This window comes from Pseudochaenichthys georgianus, chromosome 14 (genome assembly GCF_902827115.2).
Source record: "Pseudochaenichthys georgianus chromosome 14, fPseGeo1.2, whole genome shotgun sequence".
NCBI classification, from domain to species: domain Eukaryota; kingdom Metazoa; phylum Chordata; class Actinopteri; order Perciformes; family Channichthyidae; genus Pseudochaenichthys; species Pseudochaenichthys georgianus.
In genome coordinates, this window is record NC_047516.1 from 6,088,376 (window position 1) to 6,105,178 (window position 16,803).

At 40.1% G+C, this 16,803-nt stretch overlaps 1 protein-coding gene across 1 annotated transcript in view; it reads left to right on the top strand.

Moving 5' to 3' along the window:
• Positions 1-1,717: 1,717 nt before the first annotated feature.
• The window catches only part of wwc1 (WW and C2 domain containing 1), a 77,425-nt gene continuing 62,339 nt past the window's right edge, over positions 1,718-16,803 (top strand). Inside the window, 1 exon segment of the mRNA XM_034098497.2 lies at positions 1,718-2,655. Coding sequence (XP_033954388.1) covers positions 2,537-2,655 — 119 coding nt within the window. The 5' untranslated portion in view covers positions 1,718-2,536.

The following is a 16,803-nucleotide window of genomic DNA, read 5'->3' on the forward strand; positions in this document are numbered from 1 at the left end:
ATTTACATGTTGTAGTTTGTCAATGTGCAGCCAATTACTATTACAGTAGCCTATTGCATCGTATCTGCGTTTTTATATGTACAAAGTAACTAGAAACTATGATTGTTACATTAATGAAGTTTAGTAAAAAAAAAATCTGAATGTACCTTCAAAATGTAGTGGAGTAGAAGTGTAGAATCAGGGCCATCCCTCCCTACAGGAAGATCCCGCACACTGTTTGGGGCCTCACCCCGTGTAGGGGGCATCAGTAGATGTATCCACAAATGAGCCTCAAATGCGGCGCACCTGTGTGTGTATGCGGCGCAATTAGTGTGGTATACGGTGTCGCCGCTGCGAGGCTCCACTACCCCCCCCGTCCCGTCCCCGTCCCCGTCCCCGTCGACGCTCGCGAAACAGAGGGCCTCATCATTTAACTTTGCGTGGGGCCTCAAGTTGGCCAGGGACGGCCCTGTGTAGAATAAAATACATTTATTCAAACACAAGTTTTTGAAAAGTGTACTTAAGTAGGCCTACAGTACTTGAGTAGCTATACGTAGTTACTCTATACCACACATATATAACAATTTCAAAAAGACAGTTGTGAGAGCAGGCTGTGGAAGATAACATCAGATAAAGCTTATGTATAAAAAGTGTTGACCTGACAGATTCCATCGTTTTTCTGAGCGTCAGTAAAAGCCTCACTGTCTCTTTTAAAGTGATGTGAAGACAAAGAGGTGAAGTGCTCCATCTAGAGTCAAGTCATTTATTTGCTTATTTCAATATTTAATTTCTGTAATTTTTAAGTTTAAATATTTGGAAATGTCTCGAATCCATCTGGTTCAGTGTAGTAATATAAATCTGCATTGCTTTGGAGTAATTAAGTCACATGATATGGAAGCTGGTGAAAACAATCAATACTTCTCAATGATAAACTGCTGATTTTCACAAAGATATTCATACAAAATAAAGGAAGCGCTAATTTATTTTTAAAGTAGGTACGTTTTTCGTATCAGTTGAACTGTGTGTAATGAGTTATCTTTTTGTGATAATATTGTCAATGTTAATTAATCTTAGCATTTATGTAATCAATATGTTTTGAATTGCTGAACACTTAAACTACATTATGCCTCTAGTGCTTTTCATACCTATACATTAACGTGTCATATTCAAAGTGTTGAGGCTAAATTGCTATCAGGATATTCTTTTTATTTTATTAAAGCTAAATCAACTGGAGAAATGCATCCTGTAAAACTGACCTGAAGTCATACTTTATTGAATATGAAGTTGATCCATTAAGCAGTTCTACATTTGGATCTGCAGAGGGCAGTGTTGCCTTGAAAGTTTGTTCATCCACGAATCCTTGAAGGCAAGTGGGCTATTGGTATAAAACACACTATTTCATTTGATTTTGTTTTATTTGTAGATACAAATATATCATAGGAATCTAAAAGAAACCAAGTCGTCAAACCGTCTAAAACTACACAACAACGAAACTGAAACAATTATAAATCAATAAAACAATTAAACATTTGTATTAGAAAAATGTACAAAAGTTAACGCAAAATGATACTTAAGTACAGTACTTGAGTTAAATGTACTCAGTAACTTAATATCACTGATTCTGCATTTGAAAAGTATGACCGGAAGTCTTATTTTGCTGACCAAATCTCTCAATTCATATTTTATTTTTGAAACAATAACCGGAAGTCGTGGTGAATGTTTGTATCTTGACAGCGGTCGAACCGGCCGAAGTCATCGGGACTCGGGGAAAGACTTTACCGCCGCTGCCACTGCTCCTCTCCTGTCCGGCTTTTAAACGGATAACTAAACAAAAATAACGAACAAAGTTTCTGGAGGATTTACCGGATTGTAACGACTGTGGATCCAGCGGTTACTTTTCTTCTCTCAGCGGTGTTTACTCTGTTTGTTTCCCCGAGGCTAGCATCGGTTACTGCTGCTAAACATGGTGGCCTGTCGGAGAGAAGAAGAAACGAGTCCAGTTTGGGGACTTTAGAGGAATTCTTTTGGGACGGTTCTCCCTGTGAAACACCGCTGCTCTGAACACATTACCAGCCCTTTTATCATTTCTGTTTTATCTGGAGGTTTTTAGGACTTTCTTGCTTTCTGTTGAAACAAGCTGGTGTTTTGTGGACCGCGGATAATTGTTAAACTTCAGAAGTTATCACTAAAACACATTTAAAGTTTGCAGGGAAAAGTTGCAATAACATGCACTTGGAAAAACTCGTCAAATAGCGCCACGTTATTATTTATATTACGGATGATTCAGATAAGAATTGATGCACAGCCTGCAGGAACTACTTTTTATCCTCTTGAGTTTCTTTTAACAGTCCCCCCCTTTTTTTAGGTTTGATTCCTTGTTAATCTGTGGATTATTATGGATTATTATTATGATGGCCTAATCCAAACTGCATCAAACCGGGAATTTTGGGAATAACTTCTGATACTGTTGCTGATGATGATGACAGAGAAAAGCGATGGTTTCCCTTCGTTATGATTTTGAGTAGAGAGGAGTTAATTACATGGAGACTCGCCTGACATGCCAAGGAAGGAGTTGCCACTACCTGAGGGTTGGGAGGAGGCCAGAGACTTTGATGGCAAAGTCTATTACGTTGACCACATTAACCATTGCACCAGCTGGATCGACCCCAGAGACAGGTAGGAGTGTGTGTGTGTGTGTGTGTCTCTCTCTCTCTCTCTCTCTCTCTCTCTCTCAATTCAATTCAAAGGGGCTTTATTGGCATGAAAGTTAAATTAAACAATGTTGCCAAAGCATCACAATACAAAATAATTAACAACATTAACATACATTTCAAATGTTTACATATTATTTTGTGTGTGTGTGTGTGTGTGTGTGTGTGTGTGTGTGTGTGTGTGTGTGTGTGTGTGTGTGTGTGTGTGTGTGTGTGTGTGTGTGTGTGTGTGTGTGTGTGTGTGTGTGTGTGTGTGTGTGTGTGTGTGTGTGTGTGTGTGTGTGTGTGTGTGGTTGTAAAACTACTGGAAAGATGGATGACCTTTGACCTGCTGCAGGTTATCATGAGTCAAGCTACAAGCACCTTATTGAAATAAATCACCTGTCCTGTTAAAATAATACAAATGTGACTTGTGCATATTCATATAAGGAAATAGGACATTGAAATGGACAACCCCTGCAAATATGCATTATCACCATAGACTGTAAATAGATTATTACATATAATGCAACACAATTCAATGCAGCAGTGGCAAATACAAAGTTGTAGCCCCCTCCCAAAAGAAATATCAACAGCTAATTGGAAAACAAATTGGAAATACTTTTACTACCAAGGATGGATAGGCTGTTTTTTTCAGACATTTACTTAAATTAGCAGAATGTCCATAATTGGAAGAACATTTATTTTCTTTAAAGCTCATATTGGACCTTCTTCCAGCTAACACTAGTTTTGAAATGTATCTCTGAATGTGATTAATGATAAAACTATTTTCTCCTGCAAATGTTAAGAATGCAAATCAAGAGTTACTCATATTGTCCAACCAAAAGTCCAAACTAGCCAAATATTCAGTTGATGTTTAACAATGGATGTGAGCAAAATCAGAGCATCTGGATCTAGTGAGTGTTTGGCAGTGTTGCTAGAAAGGTAACTGAAACATGAAGGCCTAGTATACAGTAGTTACTGAAAATAGGCCAAAATGTACTCTGCAAAGCATCCAACGCCATCTATCATCCGACCGCTCTGGGATAAAGATGCTGAATCAGACCTCTTCTAAAAACTAGACACCCATGTTTATACCTAAAACTAGTATGACCATCATCACCAAACCTTATGACGTGTTACAGCGCTATGTCTAGTTGTTTGGTACACAAATCAAGTCATAAACAATGTCGCCAAAATATTTTCATACAGTGTAATTCATGTTGTCTTTAATGTCTTCTCTCAAATCTCTTTAATTGTATTTATTAGCATGTCTTAAGCACCTGTAAGATATCCCAAAGGATTTGGCTTGAAGTCTTTTACTTTAGGTCTTTATCTGCATCACACTTTCATCTTCAGGCAATGTGGTTATTTCTCTTCTGAGGAATATTGTGAATTTAAGTCTCTCTCTAAAGGTGTAATCTTTTAATACAAAAAATACAAAAAATAAGAGACGGATGGGGAAAATAATCGACATAAGAGCATTCAAAATAGAGCTGCAACAATTAGACCACAAATTAATCATTCACTTTTTTATAATCCATGTTTATTTAGAAAAACTTTCAAGCAAGAATGCCAAAAAACTGTCAACATTCCTCAAATGCAAAAACTTGTTGCCTAACAATCAATTAAATACTGAGACTATGGACATTTGGACTGAGATGTTGGTCGAACAAAACAAGGCAATTCAACATGTTAATTATTTGTTTATCTTTAAATGTGAAGTCAATTTATTAGGCAGCAAAGTTTTGATACATTGACCTTTTGTCAGGCAAAATGTATTTAAGAAATACCATTGTAATTATCAACAGCTTAAGGTCGGCTTTGAATGTCTTATTTTGCCCGACTTAATCTTATACTGACCTTAAAGTCATTCAGTATTCTGTTTTGGATGACAAAGAAACATATCATCCCATCTGAGAATGTGGAACCAGACAATGTTTGGGACTTTTTTTTAAAGAAGTAACATTATTTATTTGATTACCATCAGTGTTTCCCACAGAATTTGATTCTATTTCGGGTGGCCCACGCATCCCCCCCCCCCCCCCTCAAATAACAAAATACATGCAAGTTCATGGCAACTGTAGCAGACAACGTTCTTGTTGCTCTGTGTTGAGTTGAGTGAGACACACCAGAGTTGAGGATCTGTGGGGTTTATTCTCCCAAAAATATAATTTACAATTTAGGCATTTAGCAGACGCTTTATTCCAAAGCGACTTACACTAGTGGTGGTGTTCCAGGCGGGATTTGAACTCGCAACCTTCCGATCATCAGCCCACCTCACTATCCATTAGACCACCAACATTTTTTTAAAATAAAAAATAGAAACAAAAAAAACGAGATCTATTTGTGGCGGACGATATTTAATTGTGGCGGCCCGCCAACAAATGAATCGATGTATGGGAAACACTGACCACCATAGTTGGCGATTCGTTTTCTAATATGACCAATCTCCGCAAGTATACCCACAATGTCCACTTTGAGACACACCTGGGGCTTCCTGCTGCCTTTTTCAGTTACCTTTGTGAAAAGAGCTTTACTGGTCGTTAACCTGGAAACGGCTTTAAAGGTCCCATGTCATGCTTTTCTGGTTAATACCCGTCCCCTTGTGTGTTATGAAGGTTTTTATGCATGTAAACGGTGTGCAGAGTCAAAACCCTCAAAGTACACCATGTAGCCAGTAAAACTCTAACACAGAAAATGCCTCCCCAAAACGCCTCGTTGGAGATACGTCACTGTCCATATGATTCTTCCGGGTACATCATGATGTCATTTCGTCCCCGGAACGAAATGGACCAATCCGTGGAGCCGTTACGTTACGTCCACGGAGCCGTTACGTTAAGCCCCCGCTGATTGGTCCAAATGGACCAATCCACGGACTTCCTCACACACTCAGTGCAGGCAGCTCTGCTGATCTCTCCTCCCTGGCTGCAGGCTGATAACAGACAGTTGGGATCGCGGCGAAATTCTCTCTGCAGACCCATTGTCACAGCGTTTATCAACCTTTTTCTTTCTCAATATCAAGCCACACTTATTGTTTTTACTTCGGCTGTGACTTTGTGTGTGCTCAGGGTGAGTTTGGCTGTGTTTCGCTGTGTATCGCTAAACAAGGAAATCACACCTCCACGGAGCTCAGCGCGATTCACAACGTCCCGACTGGTCCCGACCAATCGGAGCACACTGGGCTCACAGGGAGGGTGGGGGCAAGAGCTGCAACGAGCCGTTTAGTGGAGAGAGTGAATACACATACTTTACAGAGATGCTGTATGCGAAACCAATGTGAGTTTGGAAAATTGCACAGTATAAATCTATTCTAGTAGACCACAACAATGGAATTATGATCAGTGGAAATGGCCATGACATGGGACCTTTAAGTGAGGGTTATAAAAGTCTGTATCACAATAAGAGATCATCCTAATGAGTACAAGAGCAGTAAACATTCCTGCAAATATGATGTCTGCTGTCAGAGCTGCAGGTAGCTTTTTGAATTACTGATTCAACCTTGAAGCTGATTGTCATCCTTTGGCGTATTCTGAAAGCTTCAAGAACATCTAGGGGATGATAAACATGGTGTTCCTTCTCACAGTGTGCTCTGCTTTTGTCTCATAAGCCTTGAAACGGGAGGCAGGGAGTAAACAGATGGCAAGACACCCTCATGTCATTAAAAAAAGAGCCTGTTAGAAATCCCAGAAACCTTGTCATGAGTCAGTACCTGTTCTAAATATCCCCGGTAATACACTCTCTTGGGGATACTATTGGTTTATTTTAAGTGTGGTTGTGTAATATAATGCAAATTGGGAGTCTTTATTTGTACTTTGATTTATGAATGCTAGCTTGATGTTGTATTTGTTTTCATAACACCTAAATAGCGACACAAATGACCTCAGTAAAGCGCCGTGCCAATGACCTGCCCTACTAATGAACCACAAATCACGTAACATCACCATCAGTATTTAGTAGGGGTGTAACGGTTCACAAACATTTCGGTTCGGTACGTACCTCGGTTTTTAGGTCACGGTTCTGTTCGGTACGTTTTCGGTACAGCAGAAAAAATGATCACAAAACATAAAATATTTCTTGTTTTCTGATTGGTTAGCTGACCGGCTGAAGAGATGTCACGCTGCTATTAGCCTATCACATACAATGTGTTGGAGCACTGGCCAAAAGAAGTACAAATGTTACGTAGTGATGTCACTATGTCGTGGAAGTAAACAAAGGAGTCCAATTGATACATTTTAGCCTTTGCAGACCATTTACATGCACACAAATCTATATAACACACTACAGGAAAGGGAAAACCTAAAAAGCATTATCGGGCCCCTATAAGGTTAAACACAATAGTTACAATCAATGGAAGCCAATGCCTGCCTTGAATATTAAACACAAGAGTGAAATGGATGGAAGTCAATTACCGTAAGATATACACCATTTGGAGTCCAATATATATAATATATTACAGTTGTCCTGGTGGGACATGTAAATAAATATATGATGGTGGAGTCGACGCACTCAGGGTTTCCCACCCATAGACTTTACTTGGGCGCGCCGCCCAGGTATATTAACGTCCGCCAAAGTATATAGTATAAACCTAAAACCCATTTAGGTTTTATCTTTTTTTTATCCGTCCGCGAGCACGACGCCATCCGCGATCAGTTAACTACCCCTCCTGTACCTGTTTGCTCTGCTATCGCGTGAAGGGTCTGCTTTATGCGCTCCGCAGTAACTCCGCTGCGAGGTTCTGGCGATATTTCTGATCTGTGGGAAACACTGCACACTCTTACATGTTCCAAATATTTTTACAAAATACTTCAATGAGTTTGTTAAAGGGGAGAAATGCATGATTTTATTTGCCATAAAAGCATGCTTAATTTCAATTCCTGCAATTACAAATCAGTAGTGGTGCACGATAATTATCGGCCCGATAATTATCGGTCCGATATTAGGAATTATGACGTCATCCCGATAAACCCGATAAAAGTATTAATAGCCCCGATAATATAAAATGTATTTTTTGGGTGAAAAAAAAGAAAAAACTACTGCGGTGTGGGTGGATTGGGATGAGGGCTGCTTGTTTTTCCCTCGGCTCCTCCCGTTTTGCCAGTACTGTGGTATTAGTGGTTTAGGAAGAGGGGAGTTCTTCACAAATCCAGCGCTCCCTAACTCATGCCTGGCTGTGACGTAAATGGTGTGCGGCCGTGAAGCCAGGACAGTAAACAAACATGTTGTCGGTAGTATGGGACTATTTCAAAGTTTCAGAGTTAGATAGTTCGCTTGCTATTTGTATTAACAGATGCAATGCAGAAGTTCCACGAGGAGGGAAAAAGGCAACGAGCTATAATACTTCCAACCTGATTAGTCACCTGAAACATCGCCATCGCTACGATGGTGTGTTAACAGCGTACGAAGACGCCTGCGCTGCTAAACTAGCGGTGAATCCAAAGCCAGCTGCAAAGGCACCGGGGCTTTTACCTATCGACGAGGCTTTTGAAAAAGGCAAGAAGTTTATTTGGGAAAATAAATATGGTCACTGAAGAGTCAAAACTGTTCTTGGCTTTGTTTTGTTCATAGTAGTAATGCTCATGTCATTTGCTCACTACTAGTCTTTTTTTTACCACCAGGTGTGCAAAAACTACAGGTATATTTAATATATATATATTATATTATTATCGGGTATCGGTCTTGAGAAGCAGGAAGTTATCGGTATCGGTATCGGTTTCAAAAAACCAATATCGTGCATCCCTACAAATCAGGTGTGAGTTACCTTTTTTCCTCTCTCTCATAGAAATCCATCAGTGTAATAGGCTTAGCGTGCTAAGCATGCAGCGCGACATGACACAGTCCCACTTGTACAAAACAGCCTCCACAGTATGGAGGGGGGGGCAGTTTTCATGGTGGGACTGGTTTTTCATCTTTACCAGTTACTTAAGACCCCTCGGACTTTGACACAAAATCCCTTTAATGGCTTATGTCTGGAATTCTGGAGGCTTAGGGGAAGTTTTTTTCTTTCTGTGGGGAGGTTAGTGTGAGAAGACGCACCAATTCTGTACTTATTGTATTAGGCTTACTTTGTGTCCTGGTATCAAAAGTGAGTCAAACAGTCGTACCATGGGTTGGAAACACAACATTTTACACCTAGAGGCAGCGATAAAGACCATACCAAGAAACCTTCCCAAACAAAGTCCTTACACACACACACACACACACACACACACACACACACACACACACACACACACACACACACACACACACACACACACACACACACACACACACACACACACACACACACACACACACACACACACACACACACACACACACACACACACACACACACACACACACACTCCTGAAACGCACGACGTGACGGACAGAGCAGCGCACACTCGCCAACCAAAGGCCTGATTCATCTAAAACCCCTTTCACTGCTTGCCAAGGTGCACGGGGTCAAAGTGCAGCCCTGCAAACCGTTAACTTCACTGCACAGAGGCTGGCCTGCTGCATTCTAGTTTTCTCTAATACGTAACCAGCCATCCTATAACTTATCATTTGAGGCTGCTCACAACAATAATGCTCACCTGAAATGTGCCGTCTGACGGCAGATATCGGTGGTGCTTCTCACCCAAACAATTTCACACTGTTTTTATTGTTGCAGGCTCAAATAAAAAGCTAGAACTCCTAAATATATTCTGCTATTCAGGTCAGCTCAGATTACCATGCATATCTAGACTTTTTTAATAGCATTTCAATTATTGTCACACATTTCTCTGTACTTTTACATGTTCCTAATCGATTGATCATAGCCATTCTAACATACTACAATAACATTTTAATATAATTGTTGTAAATGCCGTTCCCTAGGGTTAAGGGGAGGTTTAATTTCAATTATCTACATTTATGATACTGTTGTACATGTGCAGCTCAGACCTGTGTCAGACTTGTGTCTTCAAATCAACTCTGGAAATCGGTTTGTCTCCTACAAATATCTTCACATTTTCCACTCTATTCCTCCACTTTGATTACTATTGTTCTGATATCAAAATTACATGTTTTAACTATTCTAATAATGGGTTAATCAGCTATTTTATCAGCTATTCATCAAATTAAAATGCAAAATATGTATTGCTTCGTGCATTGGCAGCTTCTCTGAACTTTGAACGGTTGGCCATACAAATTAGGCAACTACAAGATGATTGTGCGGTCTCTGGAAGCTAGCACCTGTCCTGACTTTCTGATAATGTACAGACTGAACAGTGAACCAAAATGACCCAGGACAGTAAATCCTGTTGCGAGCTATGAGCCATTAATACAGATACCACCTTTCTGTCTTCTTGATGTGATATGACTAGGGATGGGTATCGAGAACCGGTACTAAGTCATTACCGGTACATGATTGGACGGTATTGGTATACCGTTAAGCCGTTGGACAAACGGTGCTGCTATCGATATATGAATTACGCTACTTCCTTAGTTTAAACAATTCTGGTTGGTTGGGAACCCTCATCCCGTGTGACGTATCCGACTTGAGTACCACTCTGATTGGCCACTGTGAATGCCACTCGTCATCTCTCCTAACAGCGCTCTTATTATTGTGAGACTCCCGGGGGCAGACCATAGAGGCAGACGCAACATATTGCTAGAAACAGCGTCTCAAGGCTTCTTAACATTTAACAACCTATTAATGATGCATACCCACTTAACGGGAAAAACTCAGCTAACAGACGATATTAACCATTTTACCTACACGGAACAGAAGTCCAACACCAAGAGTCTAAATCAACACTTAGCAAAACAGGCTAACTGGGCTAAGGCTACTTTAGCACATATCTGGCAAAAGCGATCTTTTCTGCGTCATTTTATCTGCGCAAACAACATATCACATGAAAGCTGATTCCATTGGTTTAAGTCTCATCACTGTACGACCAAAACTCACTGAACTAGCAGCCAGGAAAGAGCGAGAAAACAACTTCACTTTACGTAGCCATGATGATAGTTATGCTTTGCTGTTTTGTGATCAAAAGTTGTGGGCATAAAAACAGTTAATCCAATGTCTCTGTGTAACTTTAAAATGATTACTGATAATCCATCATTACAATTATAAATAATAAACGCAATATAATGGTTAGCCGACCGGAGCTTTCGGTTTAGGATGTGCGCACGCAGCGTCTCGTTTTAACTGAATAATGGTCATGTTTACATGGATTTATGAACTGCCTCTAACTACCGCCCCCTTCCAGAGACACACTGTCAAACACACTCACACCTGCTTGGTATGATATAGAAAAAGTTACATTCAATAATAAATACAAATAGATAACGATCAAATTACTGTTTAATCTTCACATCTTGTAATCATGTTTATAATTTTGAGCACCAAATTATTGAAAAGTATCGATAAGAGTATCGAAAAATACCGGTATTGATAAGCGGTATCGGTATAGATAAAATCCTAACGATACCCATCCCTAGATATGACCAAAGCCACACTTCGCTGATTGTTCATGGAAGTGGAAGCAACGATGGTTAAGATTGCTTAATATATATATATATTAATAAATATAATACACCACAAACAATGTACGTAATAAGTTCTTGTATTTTTCCTTTGCGATTTATTTAAAATGTCCCTTTTTGGTTTTGTGTTACCTTACCGCTGATGTATCAGGTGATTGATGAGTAATGACATGTTGGCTGTTTGCTTTTGGATTACAAATGTCAGCAAAGCTTTTCTACCTGTACTGCTGCAGAAACATTGGAGTATTTACATAATGCTATATGTTGCATTAGTGACATACGCTTAAATGCTTACATCACAAGGGTTGCCAGGAGGCTCAGAACCGGGTTCAGATGATACTAATAGAAGAAGTTCTCTGAGAAAAAAACATGAGGAGACACAAATATACAAAAAAAAGTTAGCACCAGTCAGCTTTTATTTTACAGCTGCAGTCATTGGAAAACCTTCCCATTATAATTTGTGGTTTAGGAATGAAGAAAGACAGCAAGCTTTTTTTTGACACTGATAGCTGTGTGTGTTTACATTTCTTTTGAACTGCCTGGGGCCCTCCAGAGGAACAGATATCTGATGTTCTTTAGTTGAATATCTGATATAGTGGAAGATTGGGTGTTGATTTCAAGTGATGTTTTCCAACATAGCCATGTGTTTTACATTTAGATTTCTTCACAATTCTGGCATTTTTTGGCCATTTAAAACTAAATATCGAAAGAAAACAAACAATTGTTCTCTTTTTAAGTCTTGCAGTCACATATAAAAAGATGGCCACAGGCTCCTAAAACATTCTCCGCTTATAAATATTTCTGTTGAATTTCACAAGGACTGAAACAAGAAAATAAATGGAACGAAAAGGGAAGAACAATAGAAGTAAAAGAAGAAAATCTCTGTATTCAGCCAAGTTGCCTTCGAGCCCTTATAAATTCTTTAAAGTGCAATATCATCCATCCTTCCTCTTCGTGACGCATTGAATGCATATCGTCAGCTGAAAGGAATGTTATCTGGATAACGCTCCGTGCTTTTATGGGGAGGGTAATGTGCAGAAATACTGAGGCAAGTCCCTGCTGTAATTTGTCTTAATCATGATAAATTCACAATTTCACTGAATTCTTCGCTGAATCATTACGGATTAAACCTTGAGAGCAAAAGGGTTCTGTTGTGTGTGTGTGTGCGTGCGTGTGCGTGCGTATGCGTTGCTTTCACTGTTGGACCTTGAGCGGCTGTGAAGTGTTGTTGGGAGCCTCATAACTCGACTTGAGGAATTTATACGCCGTCTGACTCACCGTTGAGATATGCAGCCCGCCTCCCTGTGTGTTTGCACGCTGTCGCATGCTTTGTCACTTTGCATTAGGAACACTCTGGCTGTTTACCTTGGTATGTGAAACCTGGTGGGGGGGGGGGGGGGGTGGGGTGGGTGTGTGTGTGTGTACCTGGCCTCGGCTGATATTGGATTTTAGAGGCTGATACCGCACCTGTATGGATGTCCTGCAAATACATTTCTGACCCTTTTGATGCCAAAATATCACAAGAATTCAGTGTTTTCCTCTGTTAGCTTCAGATAAGCTTCTTAAAAAACATGCAGATTATCATGTGACATTCTCCACTGAAACCCGTACTTATTAATTGGTAGGTTTAGCAGTTATGTAAGGTGGAGATACACACTCTAGTCGGGACATAATAGGAGGAAACATTCCACATAACATCAGTTTCAAATCAGTGACTGCCTCATTATTATCGTTTTAGTCTAACTTCTACAATATAAATGTCTTTCTCTTATTTTGTATTACACATTCTTACTTTAACTTCTTAGATTGTTTTTTTCTTATTTGTCTTTTATTTATTTCATTTGAAATTGGAGCAGCTGTCACAAGCCCCATTTCCCCCTGGGATTAATGAAGTTTTCTTATTCTGATTAAAGTGGCTACTTTTAAGCAACAAATAAAATCGTATCCTGGCTTTAGTCAGGCTTGCATAAGAGAGTATGATTTTGTGTGCATGTGCATGCTTTTGTTCACTCGACTAACCTGAAATAATAAATCCTAAAACTATGAGCAACATTGCAGTGCTTGGTCTCGGCGCAGGATGCTCTCGGGATGTAGCAAGCAACTCTGCAAGACATCCAAGTGACAGCAAGCTGCTTCATCTGAGCAATCTGATCAGTCTCAAATTTGTCAGCAATGGCTTTGAAAGCAAGTTAACTAACCCATACAAAATATTTCAATATTCAGATTGTTGAGGGGGTTGGAACTGATGAAATCTGTATATTGCTTGCGGTTGTAGACACAATAGGAGCCTCAACAAAGTGTAAAATCCGCCAAATGAATTTTAACACAAAACACAAGTTAGCCTCAGTTCTAAGTTCTTCCCCCTTACATCAGTGCATGTTCTCCTATCAAGGTCAAAGGAGCTATGAGTCATGTAATTCGGGAAATAATGACTTTCAGAATATTAAGCTTTGAAAATTGAGCACTAAACGGGGTACATGTAGCTACAAATAATGAGGTTTCAATTTAGCACTATTGTGGGTGCTGCTGTGGCTTATGACTTCACTTGTATACAGTATACATGCATTACTTTTACCAGTCCATGTTTTATTTCTGTGTAGATCTGGTTTATGAGAAAATATTTTCCATTTAGATTGTATTATAGAATTCTGCGGTTGGTAAAATGTGTTTGGCTTAGGTATCTGGACGACTCTTGTGTAACCAGTGTGGATGCATTTAGTGGAGGGGTGGGGAACCTTTTTCCTCTCAAGGGCCATTTCAATTTTTTCAACATCCTCCGAGGGCCATACAAATGATTGACCTCTGCTTAAAAATACTAAAATCACAGCCCATTAACCTTTCTTTCATGCTGTGGAAAGAAAAAGCAACCATCCAGATATCTTACCATAACTCGTGTATGCATGCACGTGCACGGTTGTGGCATGACCACCAAAACAGAAAGATATGGACACAAGATGTGTGCAAATGTATTTAGTTTCCTATCCATGTGAACATGATTTAAGTGGGGGGGAACTAACCTCCTCTAGGGGGGTCCAGGTGCATGCTCCCCCGGGAAGATTTTTTTTAAAATGTTGAAGTTAAAAGCATCAATCTGGTGCACTTTGAGAGCAACATTAGGAGATCTTTTAAACTTTTAAATGCACTGTAAGGCGACCTTGGGTGTCCTGAAAGGCGCCTCGAAATAAAACTTATTATTATTATTATTATCTACAGTATGGATACATCTCTCAACACCCATATGAAGCAGAACTGTAAGCAGATTTCTTTTTCTTTATGGATATTTTACAAATCACTCCCCTTTCAAACTGTATTCTTGTTTATTAATAACAACTTTGTTTTACTGTCATATAGTATTTTATACCCGTTTACTTTATTCTCTTATTTTTTTATAACTATAATGATCATATAAAGATGTGCCTTTACCTCAGTGGTTGTAGAAAAAGCTTCTTATATTCGTTAGCATAGCTAGCTAACCAGACGCTAATAACAACAAAGGTATTGACTGTATGACAGATTAACAGATCGCCACTGGGCTTTCAACTAAAGACACAGCCACGCAAAAACTGCGGCATGTGTACGGCTCCTTATGGGTACTGTAAGTGCCGGAGCGGCGTTCTAGTGCTCTCCGTAAGCACTACACCCGTCAGAAGAGACATATACCACGTGATGACACGTTAGGCTCGGCTCGTGTTGTGTTCAAGGACCCTGACCTTGGCCAGGAAAAACAGGTCCTCGCTTGTTTAATTATTTTGTGGTCTAGATTTCCGCATTTTTTTCTTTTTTGCGTGTGTTTATAAATTACTTCGAGGGCCGTACCAAATGGTCTCGCGGTCCGTATACGGCCCGGAGGCCGGAGGTTCTCCACCCCTGATTTAGTGGATGAGCACATCATAGCGGCTATGTGTTGACTTCTTCTCATTTGTTGGTCTTGTAAGTGTTATACCATTGGACAACAAAACTCATAGTTGAGATAAAACTATCTCAGGCCCAGGATAGTAAAGATAATGAAATGTTGTCCGTGTGACACAAAAGAGTAATTTTTATCATTGACAGCATAACAAAAACACATTATACCCTCACCACATATTATATCTTCTGGTGGTTTTGTGCTAGTTTTAAATGGCGTAGCTATTTTGGCACGTATTCTTTGTATTCCAGTATGTTCTAGTGCCACTTTAAGAGTAACTAATTTTAATGATTATTTGGATAATATCGCGAATAACAATAATTGCCATGATAATTGTGACTTTTCATATCTTCCCATGCCGTTGAACTCAGGAAAAAACAGCAGTTGCAAAAATGTTTCGCACTTCATAAACTAAACCATTAAACTAAACCATTAAAATGTATGGAAAGAAATGCGTAAGAAAATAAGAAACACATTTGACAGAACAAACTGTATTTCTGCGTCATTGTTGTGGTAAAATCAAGGTATGTTTTTATACATGTTTAGATAGATTAAAGATTCAAGGCTTTATTGTCATCATGTGTACATTACATTACATTACATTGCATTTAGCTGACGCTTTTATCCAAAGCGACTTACAATAAGTGCGTTCGACCAACAAAATACAAACTTGAAGAAAACAGAATCATATAAGTACATCAGGTTTCATAGAGCTAAAACATTTCAAGTGCTACTCAACTGGCTTTAGATAAGCCAGTCCTTTATTAGTATATAAGTGCTTTGTTAGCAATTCTTTGTTAGTAAATCTATCGATCGAAGTGGAGTCGAAAGAGATGAGTTTTCAGTCTTCCCTGGAAGGTGTGCAAGCTATCTGCTGTCCTGATTTCAATGGGGAGCTCATTCCACCATCTTGGAGCCAGGATAGCAAACCCACGTGTTTTTGCTGATGGGAACTTGGGTCCCCCTCGCAGTGTGGGTGCAGCGAGCTGTTTGGCTGATGCAGAGCGGAGTGCACGTGCTGGGGTGTACGGTTTAACCATGTCCTAGATGTAGGAAGGGCCAGATCCATTCGCAGCATGGTACGCAAGTACCATTGTCTTGAAGTGGATTCTAGCAGTTAACGGAAGCCAGTGAAGGGAGCGGAGGAGCGGCGTGGTGTGGGAAAATTTAGGAAGGTTGAAGACCAGACTAGACCAGACGAGCCGCTGCATTCTGGATGAGCTGCAGAGGTTGGATGGCACATGTAGGTAGACCAGCCAGGAGGGAGTTGCAGTAGTCTAGGCGTGAGATGACGAGAGCCTGGGCCAGAACCTGCGTCGCTTTCTGGGTCAGGTGGGGACGTATCCTCCTGATGTTGTAAAGCGTGTATCTGCAGCAGCGGGTTGTAGCAGCGATGTTTGCAGTGAAGGACAGTTTGTTATCTAGGATCACACCCAGATTCCTTGCAGTCTGTGTCGGGGAAACAATAGAGGTTGATTGTTAGGTCAAGAGTGGGACAATCTTTTCCCTGAAGGAAAAGCAGTTCAGTCTTGTCAAGGTTGAGCTTGAGGTGGTGAGCAGACATCCACTGAGAGATGTCCGCTAGACAAGCAGAGATGCGTGCGACGACCTGGGTCTCTGAGCAGGGAAAGGACATAATTAATTGGGTGTCGTCAGCGTAGCAGTGGTATGAAAAACCATGCGGGCTAATGACTGATCCGAGCGAGTTTG